Consider the following 26,505-nt stretch of genomic DNA (forward strand, 5'->3'; position numbering starts at 1 on the left):
CTGGCAGTGGAGCTGACTTTGATAGTGATGGGTCTGAGAGGCAGACGGGAGGCATGACAGGAGGTCTGAGGGATGTAGAACTCAGTGTGCCAGCCCAGGCCTGCCTGACTGCAATTAGTGTTCCTATGAGCTGAGATTCCACTGCAGCCAAACTCACCCACTATTATTCTATTTAACCCTTTCAGAGTCTGTTTTCTCTCATGTCATGATGCTTGTGAAATGGTTGCTTAAGGGCCAGGGCCTCTGCATATGTGGTGCAGTCAGCTACTGTAACACTAACTGCTATCCCAAAGAAACTACAAATGGACCTAAACTGCAGGGAGTCAGTCAGAGTCCATTAGAGCAATACAGAAATAACCTGAGCAGCCACAAGCTGAACCCAGTCAAACGTAGCAGGTTTTACTGACAAAATGCATACATTCTACATTCACTTGATCAAATACATCATTGTTATGATGACTAATGGGAGCAAGCCACTACTGAGCTGTAAAAACCTTGTGCTTTTGAAAGCAAGTGTGACCAAATAATGAATAAATCAAGTGAATGGCAATGGCCATGGGCAGAGTTGTGGTTTCCATGACAATGGAACCCTGCGCCTACAAAACGGTACTTAGCTGTTTCTCATCACACAGTATGAGGCAAAAAGGAGAGTGGGGATGTGGAAATGGGTGATAAATGCTTTGAACAAAAACAAATCCATAGTGTTGTAACTGCCTGATGATTATGTTATCTAACAAAACCAAAATACAAGGGCAGGGGGAAAAAGATATTCTCTGTCAACAGTGCTGCCAGGCAGAATTACCAATCAAGAAAAATGTGTTTATTATTTTGCACTATATCATTATTCTTTCAAGTAATCTTAGTCTCAGATGATATTGCATATTTTGATGCAGTCTGCTTTGGCAGTAACAGCTCTACAAGATAAGGCACGTTCTAAGGGGGAAATAGTCTTTTAGGCAAAGCCTTGGGATCTGTGGTTCTCAGAGGAGCCATCTCTGTGGTTGAAATAATATTTCCCCTAAGAGCATGCAAAGGACAGAAAACTTTTATGCTTTAATCTGTCCTGAGAGCACAGTCAGGACAATGAGTGCTGCATCAAGAGGCATGCAGCTGCCAGAATTTCTCCCCACAGAGAAACCAAACAAAGATGGTTTTGGCTGCCTGCACTTGGTCCCCAACAGGAGGAGAAATCAGATCTACTAGCCTAAGGTTGGCAGCCAGGAACTCAGCCCCTGTTGTACTAGTCCAGTAATCAGATAAGGTTTGTGAAGCAGGCAAACAGTGAGCTTCAAAGAGCTATGGCCCATTAACTGAAAGGTAAACCACTGGCTCCTGGGTTCCATCAACCCTGCCAGCAACAGCATTCTATGCCACACTGCACATCTAAGGTTACCTGGATGTAAGTGGAGATGATCCAGATTTAGACCTACCTATTGTGTAAAATTATGTAAGATGTATTATCTTTCATTTATTCAAATAAACAACAAATTTCACTGATTTTCAGATTAGATTTCATATACTTATTGCATGACTTTTATTAGTATTGTCATAAATAGTTGCTTAACCACTCGGTTGCCTTCTTTGAAATTAAAAATACAAAACATGAGTCAAACATAAAAGCATCTTGCCCACAGTCATTATGTTGGCCAATTTATTGTGCAATATGCCAGAATAACAAAGGCAAACAAAGGGAATATCTTTTCTGTTGCATATGTGTGAGGATAAAATAAAATAAGCGGCACAAGGAGAGACGCAGGCCTCCCTAAGGGGACTGTTGCACTCCCACTGACTGCTTGATTCCACTTGAACTTTGCATGACATTCCCACAGCGCTAAGTGGCTTCTCTAATGGTGAGATTCAATTGAGCCCTGGCAAATGCTCCTCTGCCCACCGTGTGCTCGACAAATCTCCCTCAAGCAGCAAAAGCATACAAAAGCAGCTCCATATTCAATACAGAGTAATCTACAACTTTTACCGATGATGACTGTGAGAAACATTTGAAGTTTCAAAGAAGGCTCTGGATTGAGTATCTTAAGGCTGTTGATTAAAGTCAGCTCCTCTCTGCTTAAGTACTTTGGACATCTGTTTATATCAGAATGACTGGAAATCCAGGTGAGACATAATAACAGGGTTTGTAGGTTCCCCCTCAATTCATCCCCATCCAGGACATACTGCACACACATGGGACCCGCCCATCTTTAAAACACCTCATAATCATACCTTCAGAACCAGTAAAATTTACAGGCAACTGACACAGACTATAAATACAGGAGTGAAGTCCTGCTGTACAAGCATTGTCATGTCTTACAGCCCCAACCACCAAAACATTTTCCCGGATGTAGAGTCAATATCAAACAGCAATTATCTCTGCAAGAAAAGACAAGTTTTTCTAAACCCAGTGTAGTCAAAAAGCTAGAGTGGATACTGTAAGGGTGTGGATGTTTATGTGCAGATGGTCTGCCGCTGGGAAAATACCAGGTATTCTGAGGATAGCAGCTGTCCATGCATGCTACTGTAGAATACCTGGACAGCTTGTAAACTTAACAGTCTTTCATGCCAAGTTGCCAGAAGAGTTACCTTTATGCTGAAAAATAGAGAAACATAATTCATGTCCCTAGTGTATAGTAAACTGTCAACATTAGCAATAAACTTGGCAAAAAAGCAGCAGCTCCACAGTATCGTGTATCTATTTGTGCTTTAGTTGGAGGCTTCAGTGTGTGTATGTGGTATTGAGTAAAAGACAGAAACAAGGGTGTGAAAGGCTATTAGGCTGTGCATTCAGATCTCTTGATTAGCAACATGAAACAACAAACAGTTATAACCTTTAGCACATACAACCGCACACACACTTCCCCACTAATTACCACGGCCCCTTATTTGTCCCTCCTCTTGTTTACTGTTTCCTTCAAAATTGTGTTTTGCTGTCATTTGGATTTTGTTTGCTAGTCCTGTTGTGCCCTCACTTGTTTTTTGGAGTTTTCGGCTTCTGTTTATCTTTTGTAATTGAGTCCTCTCCTATTGTTTACTTTTAAGGTAGATTCTTTTCAGAGTTTTTCTACCTCTTTGTCCCCTCCACTTTAACTGCCTCTAGTATTATCCACTTTTACGTTGGAGTGTCTACACTTCTGTGTATTGCCTATTACAGCATGACTGGATTAACCTGGTAGTGGGCCCAGAACACAGTGCCCTTGCTTTAAATCCACTCTTCTCTCTCTCTGTGTATTCTGCATGGTATAGTAGAAAACACCCTTACCATGTCAGCTGATACTTTGTTGTAGTGATGAATGGTTTTAAACTAATTTTCAATTAATTAAATAACCACAAACCCAGTAACACACATAGGACCTGAAGAGATCGGGGCTTTGGCCCCTTGGTAATCTGGCCTTGTGATAGACAACCTGAACAACCAGCAGGGATCAAAAGGGCAGCAACCAGACAATGATCCCTTATGACCTTTGCACTCATGTAGACTGACAATGTGTTAGTTGTAGGTCTGGACAGGCTGGAAGCACAGCAGTTGGGAACTGATTCTGTGTGCATCTCTGTGACTGTGGGCAAATATTGTAACTTTACGCTAATTTGATGCCCACAGGTAACATGCTGTTAACAACTTGTTTTTCTCAGTTTAGCTACTGCATTGTGTTAGGAGTTAGAAAGATCAGCCATCCCTAATTTTATGACTCCACTTTTAACGATTAACAGAGGGCATATAGACTAAACCACGCATTTAAAATCAAAATAAATGTCAAGAATGTTCCAGTCCCCCCTATGCATAAAATTGATTATCAATTATTGTTTTATACATAGGGAGAATAAAAGTAACTGTACTAAATGTAAGCCATCTACTAAACAATTTGTTTCTGATTGAATTTCCTGGGGACACAAATTTGTAAAATGGGAAAAGTTTGGAGACCACCCAGTGAGATTTTCTTGAGTTTTGGTTACATTTTCTGTCTGAGATCAGTTGCCAACAAAGTTCCTTCAGAGGCAGAAATATCAATTCCTGTGCCATGTTAGAGTCTGGTGGTTTTCATTTCAAACAAAGCAGATTTTAATTACACTCTCTCTGCGGGTGAAGGTGTGCTAATTAGTGAAATTAATGTTTTGGTTGGAAAGAAAACATACATTCTCTTCCATGGCACACATCCACAGAACTGGTTATTATTGCAGTACAATCCAACACATTTAGTTGTAAAAGCTACAAACCTTCTCAATTTAGATTCCCATAAATTGTCAGATTAACATCAGACCTTGGCAGACAATACGAGCTCCACCCCCTCCTGCACTTGTGTGGTTTCTTGCACGTGCTTGTAGCTATGTAGGTGGCCAAGACTGTGTGTTTGCACGAAGCAGGGAGTGCATACACTGGTGCCCTGTGGCTTCTAACTTCATCATATTGTGCTACTCTGGTTTGCTGGCTTGGAAAGAAGACATGTTGCTGACATGCATTTTTGCTGATATCAGTAGTGTGTGTTTCTAAAAACTGTTTGAGCCCAAAACTTGGTTTAGCTGCTGAAAGCCCTCCTGGGGAGCCCCAGCATAGACCACTCACAGCCAGGGACAGGTGCTCGGCCAGGCACCGACTCCTTCCTCCCACATACACCCACTGGACAGCTCTTACTGCAAGAGGGATGACAAAGAAGGATGTGATGCCCCTATTTATCTCCTTTCCATATATACTGGAGTGGAGTTGGAAAGAAACCTGAAATAAGCACTTTATTAAGTCAGGATAGCTGAACTAGGAGTGAGGATGAGTCTCCTACTGCCCTTCTGCTTTTCCAGACAGATGATCGGTCTTGTTTTGCTCACCTCAGAGCTATTTACAATTTACTTCACCATCAGCACTCAAGCCATTTCATTATCACCTTCTTTGGGGAGATATGAAGGCTTGACACGCCTTACTTCTCCCTGCTCTTAATGTTCCATTTATTCTGAACACCTCCAGCACCTAATCCAAATTATATTGAGGATGCGGTGCTGTGTAAATGTAATACATATTGTGTGTGTGTGTCTTTGTGTATGGGTGTTCAGGCAGTCAATCTAATGTCAGGTACTTGTGTCACAATAATAAGGAGCCAAGTTGTTGGACAATAGCTCCAGGCAATGTTTCTCTCAATGTCACAATGACAACAGAATCACCATTTAAGAATAACAATAAAATGCACACAAAGGATGTTTCCACAAAAAGAGGCTGTAGTCTGGCTCTTACAATCATGCTGTATGGGGCATTCTTGTGAATGTGGTGCTTTCTGACAACTGATATGCATAAGGAGATTTTGATTGTCACTTGGCCACCCTAACAAAGCCAGAGGCAAAGAAAACATGATTACAGATAAAGCAGGAATAAACCTGAGTACAGACTGTTAACGCTGGTTGTCAGCCTGAGACAACTAATCCTATAATACAGTGAGCCTTCTTTTCTCCTGTTCCTGTGTGATAATACACAGAGGACCTCTAATATAGGCAAAAGCATGCCAGGAAGTCTCAAATCTGAAGAGCAAGAACATTTCTTAGTATATTTTATAATGAATTGACTGTTCAAGCTACAAAAATTGGATTACTCAGGCAAGTCATTGTTTATAAGAGTTTCACACTGGCTGAGTCTCTATAAACCAGGGGCAATCATGAAATACAGTTTGCCTTCCAGCACTCTGAAAAAGCAGTAATGCATGAACACAAAGATGCTATTTATCAGTAACAGGAAACTGTGCCCCTATAAAGGAGTACTTTCTTAAACCACTGACCCTTTGCCTTTGTTATTCTGAGACCACTTCCAAAGCAATCTTCAAGTTAGCTTATCTCATCCTATGTATTACTTCCTAATATCTGTGCTTTATTTGTCTGCCTCCCTGTTTCTCAAACAGCCTTGACCTTCATTTAAAAATGTAAATGCCAGGCAACCATATGTGACCGAGTCAGACAGTCACAGGAAGATATTAATCAATCAGTCAGCTTTCTGGCAGTTGTAAATACATGCACGACTTGCAGTGCTAGAGTCAGAGCCATCCATAAAGATTGTGACATAGCTGCAGTGGTAAAGCACTATTTTGTGAAGCAGGCTGAATGCCGTAAGGACCGACTGCTGTACATCCTATTAAAAACTTGTGTGTCTCAGCAGCTGCCTTGGCAGTCTGGAGTCAATACCCAGGAGCAGCGGAGGTCAAAAGGCCTTGTACTCACTCTCAGGTTTCACCAGACAGTGCTACAGTAAGACAACATTCCAGCCACGTAACCTCCTCCTTCCTCAAGCAGGTCAAATCCACTTGAAGTGTGTCTGCCTCGAGTCCCACGGGAACAGAATAGGAGTATAACCTGTTACATTGTCTAAAAACTGATGTATACTGACAAGACCTCCTCAGCACAGGTTCATGAGCAGATGATTCACCTTTAGCATTTATTTTGGCTATGATCTTAAAAAAACAATTAGATGTCTGAATATGTTTCTTGGGAGGGGAAATAAACTACTGAATGTGTCCTCATTGCTAAAGCACTGGAGGTTCACATTATTCAATGTGATTATTTCAGCAGTTTTCATGCTGAGGGAAAAGGTGTGAACAGCAGGACCATCGTCACTGACCAAAAGCAGCATGTTTTGTTTAAGGTTGGGCAGTCATTAGTTATCTGGATGAGTGCTAATCTGTACTCAAATCAGGATATTTTTACAATATTAATACATTTTACAAATCAAAGTCTATGGCATTTTCAGCAACATGTACAGCACTATGAAATGGGAGGGTCTCTTACAACTGGAGGACTCTAACTTACTTCAACTGCATGTAAAATAGTACTCATTTCCCAGTGGTCATGATTTTCTGACTAGGCCTACTTAAACCAAGCAATTAGATAACAGAATGCTGAACTGAATATTGCATCATCTCCCAAATTATGTTGCTTTAAATGGGTTTTGATTCAGAAAAAAAGAGACAGTTCCGCAATCATGCCGGGATTTTCAGCTCTAGTGTTGTCTGCCTGCAATCACAGAGTCTTGACTTCACAGCAGTGCTTCCGGAGATCGACAGAGTGATATGGAACTGAGGAATGGTCGTCAGGTGTCGGGGAACAAAAAGGCGTCAGGAAGATACGGGAGACTATCAGCCCTCCAGTCTGAGCCTGCAGATATGAGATAAAGGCTTTGCCTCCAGGAAGGAGGCTTGCACACTCAAACGCTTTCTCTTCGAGATTTTGCCAGACAAGCACAAACACAGACAAAAAAAAAAAAAATTCAACACACATTTCACATGCACAAGGACATATTTGCCGTCTGTCTGCCCACCTGCCTAACTGTTTGAATTTCTCTATTTGGATCAATTCAGCAAAAAATATCACACTTTCAAAACTTTTTCAAAACTCATTTTCAGCTACTGTCAAGGTGCTTATCCATAAAATAAGAGATTGCACATATACAGTGACACCTAAAACTAAATCAGATAAAAGCCCTTCTAGCCAAGAGACAAACTCAGGCTGCCTTTTCTTGTCGCTTTTATCAGAATTGAAAAAAACTTTGAAAGAAAAAGAAAAAGCACACAAAACTCTCTAAATGCCACACAAATGCCTCAATAATCAAAGTCTTTTAATTTCTAGTACCTGCCCAGACTATGTGATGCTGTACTGCATTCGATTTCACACGTATGATCAGTGAAATGTCATCTTACCGTCTTCCATATCGGGAATGATTGTGATTCTAGCTGCGGGGAACTCTGAGCCCAGACGGCCCCCCATGGGCACGCTGAGGGTGACATTGAAGCTTTCCTCATCTTCATACAGGGAGTCGTCAATGATCACAACCCGGCAGGATTTCTCCACCTCTCCCTTGTCGAAGCGCAGGAGGCTGTGATGGTCCTCAGGCCTGGAGATGTAATCAGAGTAGGACAGCACTGTGGTGGGGACGGTGCCTGTAGCAGAAACTGAGTGGGCAGAAAACACAATCACAGAAAACAAAGTTAATGATCTAAACTCTTCCACAATACACTATCTTTCTTTCCCACACAAATATCAGTACAAAAATATGATTTCTCTTTTCCCTGAAATTGTTTTTTCATGAGCAATGTTAACATGCATCACTGATATAAACGACCTGAGGATGATTTGCCTAGAAATTATTTTCTTAACTCAGTTATTCACTTACTTTTGTTTAATGCACTTTTCAAAAGTTTGGAATCTCCTGCCAGAAAAGCTTGATTCAGTACAGTCAGATGGCTGGCAGGATCACTCAATATTTTTTTGAATGGTCTTTCATGTTTTTAGATTGTATAAGGTCCTCATTACAAATAGATGTTTTGTTTGACAGAATTGCCAAAAAAGTCATGTTTCGTACATAGAGTACCAAATGCTGTACAATGGTTTAACCACAGTTACAGCTGAAGGGCAGAAAAATACAAATGTTCTTCAGAGCAACAGTTCAATAAAAATATAAGAAATCACTTGTCATTGGTAAAAGAAACTGGAAGCACAGCATCAAAATGTGTGTAGATTAATTTAGCAACATTCTTCAAACTTCATAATAGAAATAAGGTAAGAATCAGAATCAAAATCTGGTTTCTTGCCAAGTAGGTTTTCACATACAAGAAATTTGCTTTGGTGTACTAGTGCATAACATAAAAATGGTAAGAGATAATGAAACTAAAAATAAAAGCAAGCAATGCAAAAATCATGAAATACAGGATAGCGTAAAGTTATAATAAATAAAATTTAAAAATCCATTAAAGAATATGTACAATATGTCTGAATTTAAATGAAAGAGCTGTGCAGTTTTTAGAAGTGGTAGTTTGTGCATTAGTGTAATGCACATAGACAGTGTTAGAATTTGATTAGGGAATATCAGCTGAATATACAATGAACTCACAAATCTCAGTTTAAAACTACTCAGTCTAAACTGAGTCTGAGTCTAAACATTTGAATGGTAGTGTGTATACTCACAACTACTAATAACATTTGTCGTTCACTAAAGAATCATTGCTCAATGTCACTTGAATCATCACATCTATTCCTACAAATACACAAGGTTAAATTCTTAACCATAGCTCTCCTATTACCTTGCTGAGTATAGCAGATGACCATGAGCTCCTGACTGATGTCTCCACTCCTGCGCACTGGGATAAGCAGCTCACCAATGTCCTCCTCTATGTTGTATGCAGCTGAGGGTATGAACACTGTTGACTCTGTAGGTGGGAAAAATCAACACACATTACTTCACATCACATCACATCATTACTTTGACATAATGTGTTTATATTATTGAAGTTGAATACCTTCATTAAATGCTGATTTTGGGTACAAGCAAATCACTTGTGTATTATCAGTTTTCTAGCAAACTGAATAAAAAGGTGTATTTATTCTGTTTGCAAGCAGAGACATGTTAAACGATTAGTTTTTTGGCTCAACAGTTTTATGGGCAGCTCTCCATCTTTTTGTCTCCTTCCTTCTCTGAGCTGCATCCAGGAAGGTAATGAGCTTGCAACATTACAGCCATGAAATCCACAGAGCTCAGACAGAGGCTTTGTCTCCCTCTTGGTGAGCACTGTGGTCACCCACATTAATAAGGTGTTGGTAAGTCAACAGAACTTGACCTGTCCTTTTCCATCCTAGAGAACATGCAAAAAATTGCACAGATTGATGTGGTCAGTCTTTACTTCTTGTTTCAAACACTGAGCTGTTTTCAGTCTGAGCCACTTTAGTCTGTCTGGTGTGAAATAATTTATTTTTCAGTTTCATGGTGGCCGCCCCCAGGCTATTCCATTTTTCTGTTCTCAGTGAAAAGAACCAAAAATGCATTTTTATGAGCCTTCAGAGTTTATTTGACCTTGAGAGGCCAAAATATATTAAAACTTTAGAAACCCTAAACAGTATAATGATATGATAATAGACATATGGCTGTAGGAAGACAATATCTTTAAAAGGCATGAAGAAATAAAAACAGATTTTCACATCTTGCACAGAGATGGCTGCCAGTTTTGTTGATTGCCCTCCAGAGACTGATGTTCTGTGAAACAAAGTTCCAACTAAACACTTTGATTAGAATAAATTGTTGACAGCAAATTATTCCTTTTCACCCAATGAAGCCCTATGGGATAAGGAATATTATCCATATTTATACAACGCAGTTGTCTAACTCAGCTCTATTAAAGTCAAGCTGTTTTCAGAGACACTGTTCATCTGATTTTACAGAGCTCAATTCAGATGCAAGGAAGGTCAGCATGGTTATCTCCATATCCCTCTGACCTTGTTTAGCTACACTTGTGGAAAGAAAATACTGCCCATAAACATGGTTTGCTTTTTATTCATTATGTGGCTATTTCCATAATTGAGTTGGGTTCAGGATGTTGTTTGTTCCTCTCAGCATGCAGTTTTCATGTGAATTAATTTTGTACTTAAAATATCATGTGCTCTGATGCCCTCAGGCAGACAGACAGATGCATTTCCCTAAAACATGAATACAGAGATGAGGGCAAAAGGACTCCTGGACCTAAACTGAAATCTGTGCTGCTAGATAAAAAATCCAGCCTTCACAAATTTGTAGCCTTTTTCATGTCTATTGTTTAGGATTACCTACTTTTAGTAAATGCATTGCTAATCCTTTTCTTTCTTTATTGATTTTTCTTTATTGATTTTTGTAACCCACAGAGAAAGCACAGGCACTTGTTGCTGGCACTCAAAGTAGCTAGTTTGTCATGTGTCGGTCATTGAAACTGCGCCCCTATTCAAAATACGACTGACATCTGTGTCCCTCCTACAATGGATTTCTTTCTGTGTGACTGTTGAACATCTGCGCAAAACACTGCCACATGATTTGAGACACGTGACATCAAACGCTCAAACAGTATTTCACATAGCTGGAAAATATTCTGCTGTCAAACTCCACTGAAGCTTTACTTGAGACCAGAGTGTGTTGCACTGTTAGACAACAAAACCCAAATATACAAAAAGCAAGGTACTTTGCTAATATTTGTTTTGGCTATAGTTTAAGAATGAACTTATTCAGTCTCACTAAAACTGAGTGCAACCCCTATTTTACGTAAGATAATTTAATGTAAATATTCAAATTCATGTTAAATCCCTGAAAGTGAAATCATTACTTACCATCATCAGGGTCCAGGATCTCCACAGTAGCAGACTCTGGGAATTCAAGGGCTGCCATCACTGGTTCAGATAGAACAATCTGGAAGGTCTCTGACACTTCATACTCGCTGTCTGACAGGATCCGCACCTTCCAGGTGGCTGTGGTCTGGCCCGGATTGAACTGCACCTGTTTTTGAGATTTCCCCCGGAAATCTTTGTCCTTTTCTGCAGTGCCATCCTTTGTGCCTATACCTTAGGAAGGACATGGAAAAATTATCTTAATTAGGTAACATCTGCTAAGCATGTGAAAATGCCATACATCAGACATATCAGAGAATGTATCACCTTGTTCAGGTTTTGGTACCAGCATCCATTAATATACATTTTCATACCTACCTTATAATAAATGTATATTCTTTTTAAGTATGTGCATTCTGCAAATCCTGACATTTGTATGACTATGAATGGTCATACAGCAGTTACACAGATATTGTCACTAAAAGAATACAGTTAGACTTCAGTGTTTCATCTCCTCTAAAACTAGGAAAATGTCACATCCCAGTTGGTCTAACCCGACAATATCTGTACATCTTCTGGGTGCAGTTTCCCACCTCCAGTGTTTCAAATGGCCATGGTTGGAATAAAGCCAATTACCCCTCATGCCAGCTTGGTCTCAGCAGCAGTGGTTGGAGGCTGACTTGCACTGTCTGACCTTCAGCATGTGAGCTGTTTGATGGGGCCTACAGTCACTATAGCTGTGACACTGGCAGGATTCCTGTTGAGCAGGAGCACTGAAGCCGGTGAAATGTCACACAGTCTCTCCATTGTCTTTGCTAACTGGCCGCACAACAAGCAGCAGGGGTCTGGCAGTAAATAGAAAGAAAATGCCTGCACACCCAAAGGCAATCCTGTAGGCTTCCATAAATGTAGAAAACAAGAAATTACTGGATAAATGGAACACAAGTATGAGCATGAGTAAAAGGAACTTTTTTTTTTTTTTTTTTTTTTTTTCAAATGCTGTTTGTTCACAACTAAGAAAGGAAGGAAGAAAAAGCAGGGAAAAACTCAAATATCGCATCAGGACTACACACAAGATCTTCAAAAGACCACAGATTGAGAAATGCATGAGTTTGGGCTTTTAAGAAAATTACCATTCTGTTCTTTGATGAAAATAAAACGTGGGCTTTGATATGCAAGTACAGACAGAAGGAAAAGGCCCCTGCACATATGTGGTGAGATAAAATGGTCAAGCTCAATGGAGCTTGAAAAATCAGCAGTCTTCAAAGAGTAGCTAGGAGAGGAGAGAGTATGATTTGCTCCTAACTCTATCTCCCGCACAATGCCTGGATTTGATGGCCCTGATCACAGCAGTCACTCTGAGGCTTCGCAGCAAGTGGGCTCACTGTAGCCTCCAAACTGGTGCCACCTGCACTGCGCACATTGACCAGTGAAGCGGTAGCCCCACCAGTGGGCTTCTCTGATCCGTGTTCACTCAGGTGGGGCTGGGCAAGAAGAGATATCCACACTCTTCATGAGAAGGTACTGGCCTGGGATCAGTCACTATCATCCCAGCGCTGAGGCAGATGGATGGCTTGAATTGTCAGGCTGCTCTGGCGGCCTGCAAAAATGGTTCGCTGCTCTCCAATCCCCAAGGCAGCAGAAGAAAATGGAAACTTCAAATAGTGAGTATGATTACCTGGACATGAATAACCCATTTATGAGACTTATCCTAGTTATGATCATATTTGGGATATGGTGTTTACATGTGCCTAGACAAATCAGGTTATTCATATTCCCCGTATACATTGCAGTTTCTTTCAGAGTATTCCAGCTAGTATATTCAGGTTTCTTATAAACAGAATATGGTGTTTACATGCTTAAACACATAAACGGGATATTCCAAAAACCTGATCATAATGCACTCAATGAGTGTGTTTACAGTAAATGGACATGAATGACCCACCCATTGAGTGTACTGCATTGAGTGCACTGCATTTGAATAATCTGTAAATGATTCATTTTCTCTGACTTGAACATATAAACACTTAAGCCCGTTTATGAAAACCTCAAATATGCTGAGTGGAGAACTCCAAACAAAACCGGGACAGTGCTGCGTGTATACACCTTATCCCAGGTATGGAAAGCAGCTGACTACCTGCGCTGGCACGGCTTAAGCCAAGTAACATAATAGAAATGCAAATAATGCCGTCTCACTTCTGGAGCGATGAAGAAATGGAGTTTGTCTTTCGGTAAAGAAAAAGAGGCTGCTATCTTCAACCTGTACTCCCCTGTCCTATACAGGGCGACAGTGACAGGCTGGCAACAGTGAGGAAAAGTGTTTAACGGTAGTGTAGCTGATTTCAGGAATACATTGGGTGAGTGACTACATAACAGTTAGTGTGTGTATGTGTGTGTGTGTGTGTGTGTGTATGACAAAGAGAGAGATACACAGGGCAGACAGCTGTTAGTGATTGTAGCGGAGAAGAAATTAGTAGTTAAGCTGTAAGTGTTCGTAACTATTCGGTTTAGTGTTTAATATTTCCTGTCACTCTCATCTCCCATTGTCTGTTTGTCTCGTATATCACGTCGCCTGTGCAAACAGAATGCAGTAATCAGTGATCGGGTTAATAGTATTTTTCGTGTAAAAGGGAAATATGAATAACCTGATTGTCTGTGCTCATGTAAACAACATCTCCCAAATATAATCATAACTGGGATAAGCCTCATAAACAGGTTATTCATGTCCATGTAAATGCACTCAATTACTGTGAGAAAGTAATCACTGCTCTTGTGCTTGTTCTGCTCTTGTTAGTTGTGTAGGTCCACCTGCAGTGGGAATGCTGCAGAGATGTTTTTGAAGCATGTATGATAAAATACTCTGTCCAAAATAATTATTTCTTTGGTAACATGATTCTCATTAAAACCACAGTTTATCATTGTAGTGGTTTCTGAACATTTAAATATACTAATTTTACACCACAAACCGTATGCAGTTCCTCCTCATTCTTTTAGGTCAGCGAATATTTTTCTTGACTAAAAAATAAGGCCATTTAATGAGACTGACATAAAAAGAATAGAGTGGTGTATGATCAAAGAATCAATGCCTGTGGATGTAAACATGTACTTACTTACTGTGGTGAGAACTAGACAACATTAAAGCTTTCACCACTTCTGTATTTAGAAAGAGATTTTTTTTGCTATCGGTACTTTGAGGGCACTGTAAAACAAAATGGTTCTGAACTGCAAAAAAGCATTTAAATTGGAGCTTCTTTTGTGCGCTTTCCATCACCGACATAGAGAGGTACATCTTCCTCCCTCATCCATTATCATCCCCGTTCAAGGTGCCTCAATCATAAGAAAACTGCACTGTGAAAAGCTATGGTTTGGACTTGAAAGCACACAACAGTAATTTTGGACATTATAAAAATGCGAGGCATGTTTTCTCTGGGCACTGCACACAGAGTGCATCCAAAGTTTAAAGTAGCGCTTCTTTAATTTATAATGCAACCATTAATAAAACAGTAGTGTTGCTCCAGAAAATCAAAACAAAGGACAATTATGTGATTGTTTGCCAAAGATCCTTATACAAGATATATTATTCTGTTGTTTAATATTCATTTGCAAAGCGACCACTGTGTGGTCATCACAAAGGCATATCAGTCGATCATTTTTAGTGTTTATTTTATTTTGTTCTTACACCATGAGCAACATATACGTGCATTTTTGCTACCACAGTTGTTTACTTCTTGTTGTGGATTTTTATTGACTGTATCTGCCTGTATGTCTGTACGGTATGTGATGATCTGCCTTAAGATGTGGATTTTTTAATTGACTAAGTAGACAGAGGTAGTAGAGGCAGAGTAGATGTACTGTGCAGTGTGAGGAGCGATAAAGATCAGCAAGATTTGCATATCACCTCGGAGATGTTTCATTAGTCTGACACCCTGGGTCATACAAAGACACAAATGACAGTAGAGCAAATGATCCTATGGGATTTGACCTTTAACATCAGGTTATTTTAATCACACCTCATTTTTATGGACAGTATTCATGCTTGCACTAAAAAAGGCCAACGGTGCCAGCAGTAAGAATTCCTGCCACTCATAAATGTTTACAGCGGCTTTTATTTTGTTGATGTTGTTGTTTTAACAGTGTTAACAGTTATTGCCTGTTTAGGTCCAGCCAGTAAATTCCCTTGACTATTATTTGGAATGGCACCTTTTCATGCCCACCAACCTTGGGTGAACTTTCTCATGTGTGCATGCAGTCCCTGAGGGATTGTCCTATGCCTTTGTGTGATTGGAACGTAAATACTGACCGAGCAGACAGGTGAAAGGTCATGACTTGTGTGACCCTAAGGGCATCTAGGGCAGCCTTGCTTAGCCAGTTAATTTGGTGGTAAAGTAAGTAGACCTTGGGCAAAGCAACAAGTGAATAGTTCGTAGTGTGGATCCAGGAATATATCCACTATCTCTACAACACAAACATACAATTTGGGCACATTTTTTTGTAATCTACTGTACTTATCGTAATGAAAAAAATCTTGCACATGTATCTTGTGGTCCTTTTCCCACTCTCTTATTTTGTAGTATCTAGTTAATATTTTTCATAGATTATTAATTATATATAACATTTATTTATTCATTTACTTACTTACTTATTTATTCATTCTCACAGGACCAATCAATCAGATATTTTGTGTGCACATTTATGACCGTATACTCAAGGATCTCTTGTTGTACCAGTGATTCGCAATTATTGAAAAACTTGTTTTATTCACTGTTTTATACTGTTATTGACTGCTGATGCCTCACTCCTCTTAAGCGGCCAGTAGAGGCCTCAAGTTTTATGGAAACTGGCTCCGCTAAAAACAACAAGCCTTACATGTTGCAGATCACATTTTGGCCTCTGTCATGGCTCAACTGACATCCATAGAAAAGTTTGGTCTCATTTGGAAGTGGAGCACCTGTAGATTCATTCCATACCCGATATGTTATGATCTACTGCAGTTAGGCATGATACGAGATTAATTAGTCTCTGTTTTTGTTATCTTTGCCACTGCCATCTTTTAGTTACAGGAGCTGGGACAGACAAGCTGTGATGAGATTTTATTACATCTGATACACAGTGTCACACCACACTGGGAGCCTTCTTGGGATTAAAACATTTTATCTGCCCAATTTTGTAGACTTGCAGATTTTGTTGATTTGGTCACTTTTCCTTGGTATTTGCACTTCTACCATAAGTAAGTCAGTAATCTTTTTTGTCTGTTTAAATTGTTTTTATTGTTGTTATTTTCTACTTTCTTGTGCTGTAGCCTACAGACAAAGTTAATGCCATTCAAAATCCAGTTATGGATACACGGATCAAAGACTTGTGGCTGTGTTTTAGTCATTAAAATTACATTCATCCTCATTTATATTGTATCTATAGTTCACATACAGTGCCTGTTAGCAGGTAAACCTGAGCTGCTCTGTGCAGCGTGTTGTGGCATCGTCAAAAATAGACAAGGCATGTATTTTTATTAGCTTTCAAAACATGCTGCTGCATCTACTGAAATTACAAGAATTATCTAGAGTGCCTGCCATTAGTTTGTGCAGCCACTTGGCGGAAATCCGCACTCTATTGAGTGCACTTTGTGGTTTATTTTATTAATTTTGGTGCAGCTGTGGATCCAGATCAAAATAAAAATGAACATTTTTCTTAAAATAAAAAAGAAATTAAAATGCTGCGCACTCTCAGTGCTTTCCAGTAACTTTTAGTAATGATGATGATGAAAATCACCTCGGATGCAATTAGAATTACAAGTGACTTGATAAAATCAAAGGCAGTGTCTGCTTACTAACGAAGGAGGTCTCCCCCAGGTAGCCACGACGTTTCAGCACCACCTCCAGGAACTTGACTTCTTCATCCACCACGTAGTGTTCCTTCTCTAAAGAGATCCAAGCCCAGTTCAGGCGGAACTGCTGATTCTTCAGTTTGTTGCCTCCTGCAAACAAATACAGTTGAAAAGTTAAAGAAACTTAAAATGACTCCATAAAACTCATCACACAGCAAGGGAATACACAGAGGAAAACTCAAAAAGCCTCACTGAGACTTAATAATCCAAAACATGTTTTGAAAATTAACATAGCTATTTGTTTTGGGGGTGGCACACCAATTTTCAATACACCTTATTAGAATTACTTCTTGGTTACCTTTAGGACTTGACTTTGACACTCATCAGCACTCAGTGGGAGGTATGAGGAGTGCACAGCCCTTATGCGAAAGGAATAGAGTTTCTGCCGTCTAATTGCTTCATTTCTAATTATGATAAAAGGTGTCTGTTTCCTGTCTGAACAGGGTTATTTTATCCTTGTCTTTTGAAGTTGCATTCAAAGGCTGAGGCTACAGTCCTGGAGGGCATCACTGCTACCATTTGACCATAAAACTCAAAGCAGAGGCACGTACACAGGCATCAAACACACACAAGTACACAAACACTGACAGAAAATGTGCACACACTGACTCATAAGGAAACCACACCACACTTTAATTTAATTTCTAGAGCACTGACTAGAAGTCTAAATTATTATCCACTGGTTCCTAAAAATCAGCATGCATCCACCAGACTGCACAGTGAGAGCTGCTGCTGGCTGCTGTACTGGATCAGGATGGTGAGATGCAGATGACTGAGCCACTAAACATCTGGCAGCTCTGAAAGTGGTGGAATAAAAGTGAAACAGCCAGGAGGGTGCAGTGACATTGTTAAGAGGTTCCAAAGCATTGCTGTCGTTTGTGTTAGGCACGACTGAGAGTCTCTACCCCGCGCCCCACCCCTGTGGTTATGGCCAGTAAATCTGTTACGTCCAGCTGACTGCTCCACTGTGTCCATTTCCTTCCTCGATGGGCACGGTGAGACCTATACACATTCACCCTGGGTGTTTTATTATGTGTGAGGGCGCATACATTTACGAGTTTGTGTGTCTGAGTGTGTGTGCATGCGTGAAATGTTCTCTGCACCTGTTCAAAGCTTTTTCATTTAGTCTAATAGTATACATATTTTTTCACACAGAGTAAAATTGAGTTTTAATGCCTGAACATAGGTGCTTTATGACAATATTGTGCCATAACTGGGACACAGGGATAAAGTCAGTATGGCACTCAAGGACAACAGGGATCACAAAGTGTTACTCCCCCTGTCTCACACAAAACCAACAACTCATTTGAAAAATTTATCTGAGTAAAGTTCATTAATTCACAATGAACACATGGAGCTACTTTGATGTTTTCTACATGATAGAGGCCTTAAAGTTACGACTACCAAGAAAGTGAGATGCTAAAGAAATACGACATTCCCTTGTTTGTCGTCACAGTTCTGGTCACCCACAATAATGGGCTTTATCAAAAATGCTAGGAAGAAGAAAAATCCAGAAGACAGATGCTGATATTCCTTGTAGATTCAGTTCAGAGTGAACTTCAGACAGACTCTGTGATGTTAACATCGAGATGTAATTGGGACAAAAGGCTGCAGAAACTGTGAAGCTTGAGCAGAAATGCTCTGTTTTTTTTCTCTCTCCCATGAAACATGAACAAAATGGCTGAATCATTTAGTTGTATACATTGCATGAAATTTTTATGAACACAGAATGTCCTTATCTTTTGAAAAGTAGCCATTTTCTTTAACCCTCAGAGATGCCACATCCACACAGTTGTGTACAACGATGTAAATCCCTGACTTAGTCCCTGATGTAAGACTCAAAGCATTGTTTCCTGCACAGTTCATACTATGAGAAGACTTTGTCTCAGCATTTCTACTGTATATGGAATTCAAAATGATTGTGTGATGACTTCTCTCAAATGTCTGTAGTGGTCTGTTCAGCCATGAAGCCACTGTTTATGTGCACAGCGGATTCCTCTGTTAATCCCAAATAAATTGCTATTTTGTGTTATATTATAATTTGCATCACAAACAGCATAAAAACTATTATGAGGGACATGCACTGAATAAATTACATGGACAGCAAGAAAAGTTGTTTAGTGAGTCAATGCAGCATTAATATGATTTAATAAAATCACAAATAAGCATGATATCTGTTATGCTTTTTAGAAAGCTAACAATAAGAAAAACAATTCAATCTAAAACCATAAACGATGTGTACAAAGAAAACACTTTATATAGGGTAAACAGTTTTTGGCATATTGTGTGTTTAAAGCAACAAATACTGAAAATATGGACTTATTATTGTATTTTATCAACTGGTAACACAGACTTGGAAGCCATGTTTTTTTTAAATGAAAACATCTCAAGTGATAAATTTACAACTCACACATTCTTAAAGTCTACTACAGGGTTTTTGCTTCCTGTGTGTTCCACATCCGTCTTCTGGAGACAGGCAACCTGTGTATGACAGGACCTCCCCGCTCCATTTGGATTAAAGCCAGCCGCATGGCAGGCATGCCACCAGTAAACACTGCATGTGTGATCCTTGAGTTGTGAGGGAGACCGTTCTCCTCTGAGGTAATGGAAACAGAGGTCTTGGCTGTTTATCTGACTTCATATGTTGGCACAGACTTTGTCACGGTTATAACAACATTGATACACTTGATCTCACGCATAACTCTAGAAAATGACGAACATAAATGATATGCATCATCATGTTTCTACAATTGAACACTCAGGCAGGGACATTTTAGAACTGCTTGTTGGCAGGCTTTTTTCCTAAGTACCTCATACATTTTAATAACAACATCAAATGGTTACGTTTTACATAATTATTTACATGACAATGAAGAAACAGCCTACACATCAAGCTAAGCCTCAAAGGGGCTGCTCTCACTTTCAGGATGAATCACATTAAACACCTGTTTGCCTTCAACAATATTCACAAACATAAAGTGGCTCTATTAATTATTCATATCCCATATAAAGCAAGATCTGAGAAGGATACATCCAGCAGCGCTTTCAAATGTCAGAGAAAAAAAGGTTTATGTTCACAGTTTACACTACATACAGTCACACTATGACATGAGCAAATATTGAGTTTAGAAGGCTTTAAAGTCCCGGCAAAGCCTCAGTGTGGCCTTCAGGGAGCTGGAGAGTGGAGGTGCTCGTTTCCAGAGGACCACTTCACTCCTCCAGATTTCTTTCTAATTAAGATAAGCAGGGGTTGGAGTAAGTCCACTTCAAAGAGGCCCCAAGGAAAACACCACAGTTAATCTTTAACCAGCACTCACAGCAGTGAGACAGAATTTAGTGAACAATATCGGTATCTCTTGTGTTAGGGTCTTTGCACTGATTTGCAGAAGCATATATCATATGCAAGGAATACATCACATCAACTGAGTCACATGAGCTTTATGTTACATTGTATTTCTACATAATATCCATATTCTCATTAAAATCATGGTAATGAGTCTGAGTACAAATTTTAGTTGCTAGTCATTTTGATTCATTTACTGAATTAATTGACTGCCTGCATGTACACTGACTTGTTGGTTTCTTCTAAATCTTTTAGCACTTGTAGTGTAAGTCTCATTTAATAATAGAGTCAACCAAGTGTCACTCTCTGCTCTTCTAACCACTGACCAGCCTTTTTCATGAACCTTTTCACAAACACCCTTTTACTTTTCATGTAGTGGCACTTCTAAACACAAGTTCTGTCCACTCACATAGTAGATGTGTGAGGGACAGAAGCCTTTTGAGAGAAGCCAAAGAATCTGAGAGACTGGACTGTGCCAACCTAATGCCCCTGTCTCCTCCCAGCATACATGTTGCAGACAGCCCTTATTTGGTCACCATGAAGCATCGTGGGGCCATGATGCCCCGTGGACCCTCATCTGTTCATTCAACCAGGCAGACAGACAGGCGGCCCTTTGCCCACAGAGCCAGCACCATACTGATTAGGCAGGATAAATTGGGACAAGCCTGTGAATCCTGCTCAATAGACACAATGCATCTAAAAATACTTAATGATCATATACTGCAGACTTTGTGTGCTAAAAGTTTCCATGATGTGCAATAACTTTAGTCCACTGTAGCATAAAAATGTCAAGCACAAAGATAGATGAATAATTGTATCGTGAACCAGAGAAGTGCTCACAGGCCAGAGATTTTAATTAAGTTTTAGGTGTGTCATCCACAAGAAAATCGTTTCAAATGTTGCTAAAACAGACCACACTGGAAGAGAAAGCCACGGGAGCTTCTTATTTTAACGTCTTTAACTTCATAATAAAGGCATTAAATTTGAATACCAGTGAAGTATATTCCTTCTTTTCGTTTCTCATTAGCAGCAGATAAAGGAGACTAAAACACTTTTATGACCAGTGCTTTAGCCTCCTTTTATATATGTAATGGCAGTTTAAGCTCATGGAGTCAGTCACCTCAAGCTTTCAATAAATTTTAATTTTACTGTTTACTTTAATGATAGGGAAATACCAAAATAAATGGTGTTCCAAAGTGACAATTATCTAAATGGTACTACAAATAGTAAACCCTGCATCATGCATACAAATATTTTATAACGTGGATAACAAAATGCTTGGTAGGGAGTTTTTGCACCTACACTGGGAGCCACAAGGTCTTATCAAGCAGGTTTAAGTGCCTTCATTCAAAGCCCTGAATCTTTATCAAACAATATAACCATCTCTTTTTTGTTCTTAGATCAGAGCAGCAGGGCCAAGTGATGGTGATAAGGGTTAATCAGTCTATTGGTCTGTCTATCAAACATTTTGATCCTGAGCTAAGTACATCTGCAATTACTGACCAGGCTGTAAATATTAAGATTATTCAGGATTATCAGAGGATGAATCCTAATATTGGATAATCCTTGACCTTTTATCCAGGACAAATTTTCCTCTTGACTAAAACCCCTAGGTACTGAAGGCACTATATGTTAAAAACTAATGGTCAGACCTCTATGAAATTTGCTATGGCTATTTATGATCCCCAGAAGATGAACCATTTCCTCTTGCACCAACTCCAGCATAAACTTTAAACTTAAAGCACCATAAGGAGTAATGCTCTAACAGACTACAAAACTGCCACTATATCCCATCAAAGATTTTAATATTGTATTGTATGGCGAACAGTGTAGTCTCTAGGGGCTGTTAGCAGATCTTTCAACTTTTAATCTTATTCATTTTAAATTCTGCTGGGGTAGTAGGAATTCGTTTTTGTTTTTTCAGCTCCCTTTTGCTTCCAGGACTAGAAATGAAAGAGAAAATGGTCAGTTTACATTTAAGCTAGAGAATAATCAATAGCAAACACTGTTCTAAAGAAAATCTATGATAAGGCTTTAAAGAAAACATATCATCACAACTTCTATTAACTCTATAAAATCAGTTGTCCCCAGGTTTCATTATGTACCAGACCATACCAGCATACTTTTCACCTCTCCAATTAAGGGAAAAGGGATATGATAATCCTGTTGAAGGAAAGAAAGCACATGGCAGAGCAGAGGGAGAGAGCGATATGGTCTAATCACCCTAAGCCTTGTATCAGCAGTAACGAGTTGGCCATGGCTTGAAAGATTTAGAACTGTTATGATTTCACAGGCCCTAAACCCTTTTCTACAAGCACAGCCTTTCACAGAACTGGTCCACCATAAATCTGGCCGCTCCGCAGGGTCCATTCTGGCTGCTGTCGCCTCTGTGTCCGCTCTGACACAGTGGTCACTCTGAAGCGACATTTCAGGGGCCTGAAAGAAAGGCCAAAGGCACTTCTGAACAAAAGTGCTGGGTCAGAGAGCCATGCAAGGCTTAAGGCAAGCAAGGCTTTGCTCTCAGCAGGGAAAGTTCTTTGAGATTAACATATGAACCACAACTATAGAGGTGATTTAACTCTCAGCGCTCTTTCCAAATTTGGAGCACAACGGCTAGAATTACTTTCTTTCCTTAAACTTTCAATGACCATTTCATGAATAAACATTTGCTAACACTGTTTAGAAATGCAATAACCAAGAGGTGTCTCTGTATTACCCTCTTGCTCAGAAATATGACTTCCTATTCATTTCTATGGGAACACAGTTATCTTGTTATGTTGGCTGTGATGAAATTACCATACAATTTTGGAGGCTTTTTGGAACATATTTTCAGCACTCTATGGGTGTAGAAATAAATCACATAAATCATTATATTCTTCCCCTCGTTCAGCCTCATGCAGGCAAAATCTGACACTAAGATTGACAATTACTTCAACTGCTCAGAGTCAATAAACATTAAATTAAATGCTGCACCAACAACCAACATTCACAGAAAGTCATTCAAGGTAAAAAAAAAAAAAAAACTTATTAGTTTATGATTTAAATGTACCTCCTGTGAAGGTGCTTCAATGTTTTTATGAATGTTGTCCTCCACAATGTGACAGGCAGTAAACGACCTTTATAGCATAGCAACAGCCTTCTCGTTCTCACAGTTTCTGTTTTTGATTCCGATTTGCAGCATACGGTTGTTGTGGAAACTGCTCCGTAACTTACTTCCTGGGTCACAATGTAGGAGCCCTCTTGCCTGTGCAGAAAGGCAGTGAGGAATTCCCAGAGCTCTTGTTTCAGATGGGGCTCCTTTATTTGTGGCCCAGGAGAGAATTGTGTCAGAGGAAATACTGTACAGTGTGATTGTAGGGAAAGGTCACTCCTGTCCTGGGAGTCTGCTTCACGCTCTAGTGTCCTCAAACACTGCCACAAATGACATCATTTGTCATCTGCTACTCTACTCTACACATAACCAACACATTGGCTGGAGAGATGCATTCTTTAAAGTTAGTGAGGAACATTAAAAATTAATTTGTTAAAAAATATGAATCAGTGGTGTACTTTAAAAAAAAGTCCAAGGAGCAGAGAGAAAAACAACTCAATACAGTACCCTCTGGATATTTACTAAGGTCACCATTTCTCTGTGTCTAGAAATTACTGGCATCCCATACAAGTAAACATCCTGGGTTTTTAAGTATAATCCTATTAGCCTCGCCTGGAAATATTAGTTGAAACAGAATCGTTCCAAACACCTTAAGGATTAGCAGGCGGCCAACTCTGGATGCACAACTCTGTAGAAGATCTGCTCTGTCGCAGGTTGCTGATTTCTAACCAGGGGCACAGGGTGTCCTGCCAAGCACCCAAGGTCACGACTTATCCCTGATCATGGCTACATCATTAGGGCTTGGAAACAGACTGTTCAGACTTGGTTGGGCACAAGTTATTCTAGAGTATTTCCTTCTTTTTGGTTAAGCTATAATCATTAACAAGATCATGACTTATATTAACTCTATTTGCAGAGATTGAGAATAAACTTTCATTTCTTCATTAAACACTATCATGCATGTGAAAAATGTACAATATAATTCCACTGATATTCAGACTGTAAGATGCATTTTTTTGCTGGGGTTTGTTTAGCAGAATAATTACTGCGATTAAAAAAATGAAAGGATGAAAAGTAAAATTCTCGTGTATCTCTGTACAAGTGAGAACATAAATCAATTAGTCAACCTTGCGTTTCGGAACCCATCCAAAAGAGGCACACAAGTCATTGCTGAGGGCTTTGCTTGTGTCAGTTGTGTAGGTGAGGTCAGACAAAGTATTCCTTGATTGCCCTTGAATGGCATTCCTGTCTGTCAAAAAGGATGCAGCCTCAAGTGTCTTAATTAACAGTCAGCCTCACGGTTTAGAGAGCAAAAGCCTAAACTCTCAATAGCAGGGGAAATAACAACAAAAGGCTGAATTAGCAGCTGCAGGGCTTTCTTCAGCATTCATTCGTAAAGGTCATTGTGGACTTAAAATCAAGAGTGTTTCGCTCATTACCAGTCAATTGCGTACAGTATGAACACCCTGACAGCCATGATGCCAAAGTAGCTTTGGTAATTGTGTGACCCACTGAAAAAGATATAGTGTCAGGGGAAACCTGCAAAAATATATCTACAACCATTTACAGATTATATATTAACTCATTACCACACCTTTATAAATAAGGTGAAGGTTGTAAAAGAATAACATGCAACAATCCTTATTGGGCTAATCTTGGAAAACACATTTTCAAGTCGTGTCAGACACTCCCTGACTGAACAGATGAGCTCATGGAGACAAAAATTTGTCTCCATCCCAAGAACTGAAAGGCGTGCATTGTTACAAGTGCATGTGCTAAATGTAAGTCAACTCTCCAATGCTGCTGGCGACAGAATAGAAAAGAACGTAGGTAGTGAAATAACAAGGGGATACAAGAGGAAGTGTGAAAATGTGAGAGGAAACAAAGCAACGTAAGGATGCGGGATGAAGGGACTTGACAAAGACACGGGGACGTGCTTTTTCTTGACCCTTGAATGCACTGTGTTTGCTCTCTTGTCAGATCGAATAATGGTGGACTGTTTGCTGAAAGCAGCAGTGTGAGGCCATAGAATATAAAACCCCATCCCAGTCCCACAGACTCATGTGCTCCATACTAATAGAGCGGGGTGTTTGTTGAGGCTGTTCTCAGGGCCTTCACTGGTTTCATTTATAACAACATGTTTCAGCTGTATTTCACAGTTGTTACTTGCAAATCCTCACATGTAGAAAGGCTTTTGCCTGAGAGGAAAACGCTCCCTGAAAAGCTGAAATGGTAATTTCAGAAGTAAGAAGTGTTAAATGACTCTTGGTTCTTTGTTTATGACTGGTGAAAAGGAGCCTTTAAGTAGAACTGCGCAAACCTGCATGTTAAAGATAAGCATGCTAGTCTGCATTCATGAAAAGAGGGGAGAAAATGTCTAAGGATTTAGTGCTGTTATTGTCTCCTTCTCGTAATATTGGACTGCAGATTAGTCTGTGCAGTGAAACAAACCCAGGGTTCAAAAACATTTACAGGTATGTTAAAAGAAGATTACTTCTAAGGATGCTTGCAACTTCTTATTTAGACCCTCAAACTGCATGTATTTCTTCCTGGGGTTTGAATCATTGTAACAAAAACAAAAAAAAAACAACAACTTCTGGATGTCTACTGAGAATGAATTTTTTTGTGCAAAGTCAGGGACACTCTGGTAGTTGCAAGGATGAATTCTGTGACTTTTTGGGTGTAGTAGTGGCCATGCAAATAACATTCTGAAGCGTATTTGTGTACAGGGATTGTATAATTCTGGTATTATATAAAAGTAGTATATTTAATCCTATCTTCTAGTTATATCTGATTTATCTCTCTCTCTCTCTCTATATATATATATATATATATATATATATACATATACATATATATATATAATTATAATTTGGGCAAACTATTGCCACTGTGTTAGTTTCTGAATATAAGCTGGTGCAATGGTTGAACAGAAAATGCATTATCATAATATACTGTAACTATTACAATTATTTTATTATTATTTATGCTGTAAGAGTATAACATAGATTATACTAATCAGTAGCTTACTATGTATTGAACTATTCAAGCCTGTACTGAATGCAGAGTTTTAAGCCACATAACATGAGCTGACATTTCAATCTTTATAGTCATTAT

At 39.5% G+C, this 26,505-nt stretch overlaps 1 protein-coding gene across 1 annotated transcript in view; it reads right to left on the bottom strand.

Moving 5' to 3' along the window:
• The window catches only part of frem2b (FRAS1 related extracellular matrix 2b), a 56,776-nt gene that overhangs the window by 15,702 nt on the left and 14,569 nt on the right, over window positions 1–26,505 (bottom strand). The window contains exons 3-6 of the mRNA XM_033631018.2: window positions 16,898–17,044; window positions 11,077–11,307; window positions 9,033–9,158; window positions 7,653–7,904 (exon numbers count right to left, since the gene is read on the bottom strand). Coding sequence (XP_033486909.2) covers window positions 7,653–7,904; window positions 9,033–9,158; window positions 11,077–11,307; window positions 16,898–17,044 — 756 coding nt within the window. The remainder of the gene's footprint in view (window positions 1–7,652; window positions 7,905–9,032; window positions 9,159–11,076; window positions 11,308–16,897; window positions 17,045–26,505) is intronic.

The sequence above is a fragment of the Epinephelus lanceolatus genome, chromosome 4 (assembly GCF_041903045.1).
Source record: "Epinephelus lanceolatus isolate andai-2023 chromosome 4, ASM4190304v1, whole genome shotgun sequence".
Taxonomy (NCBI): domain Eukaryota; kingdom Metazoa; phylum Chordata; class Actinopteri; order Perciformes; family Serranidae; genus Epinephelus; species Epinephelus lanceolatus.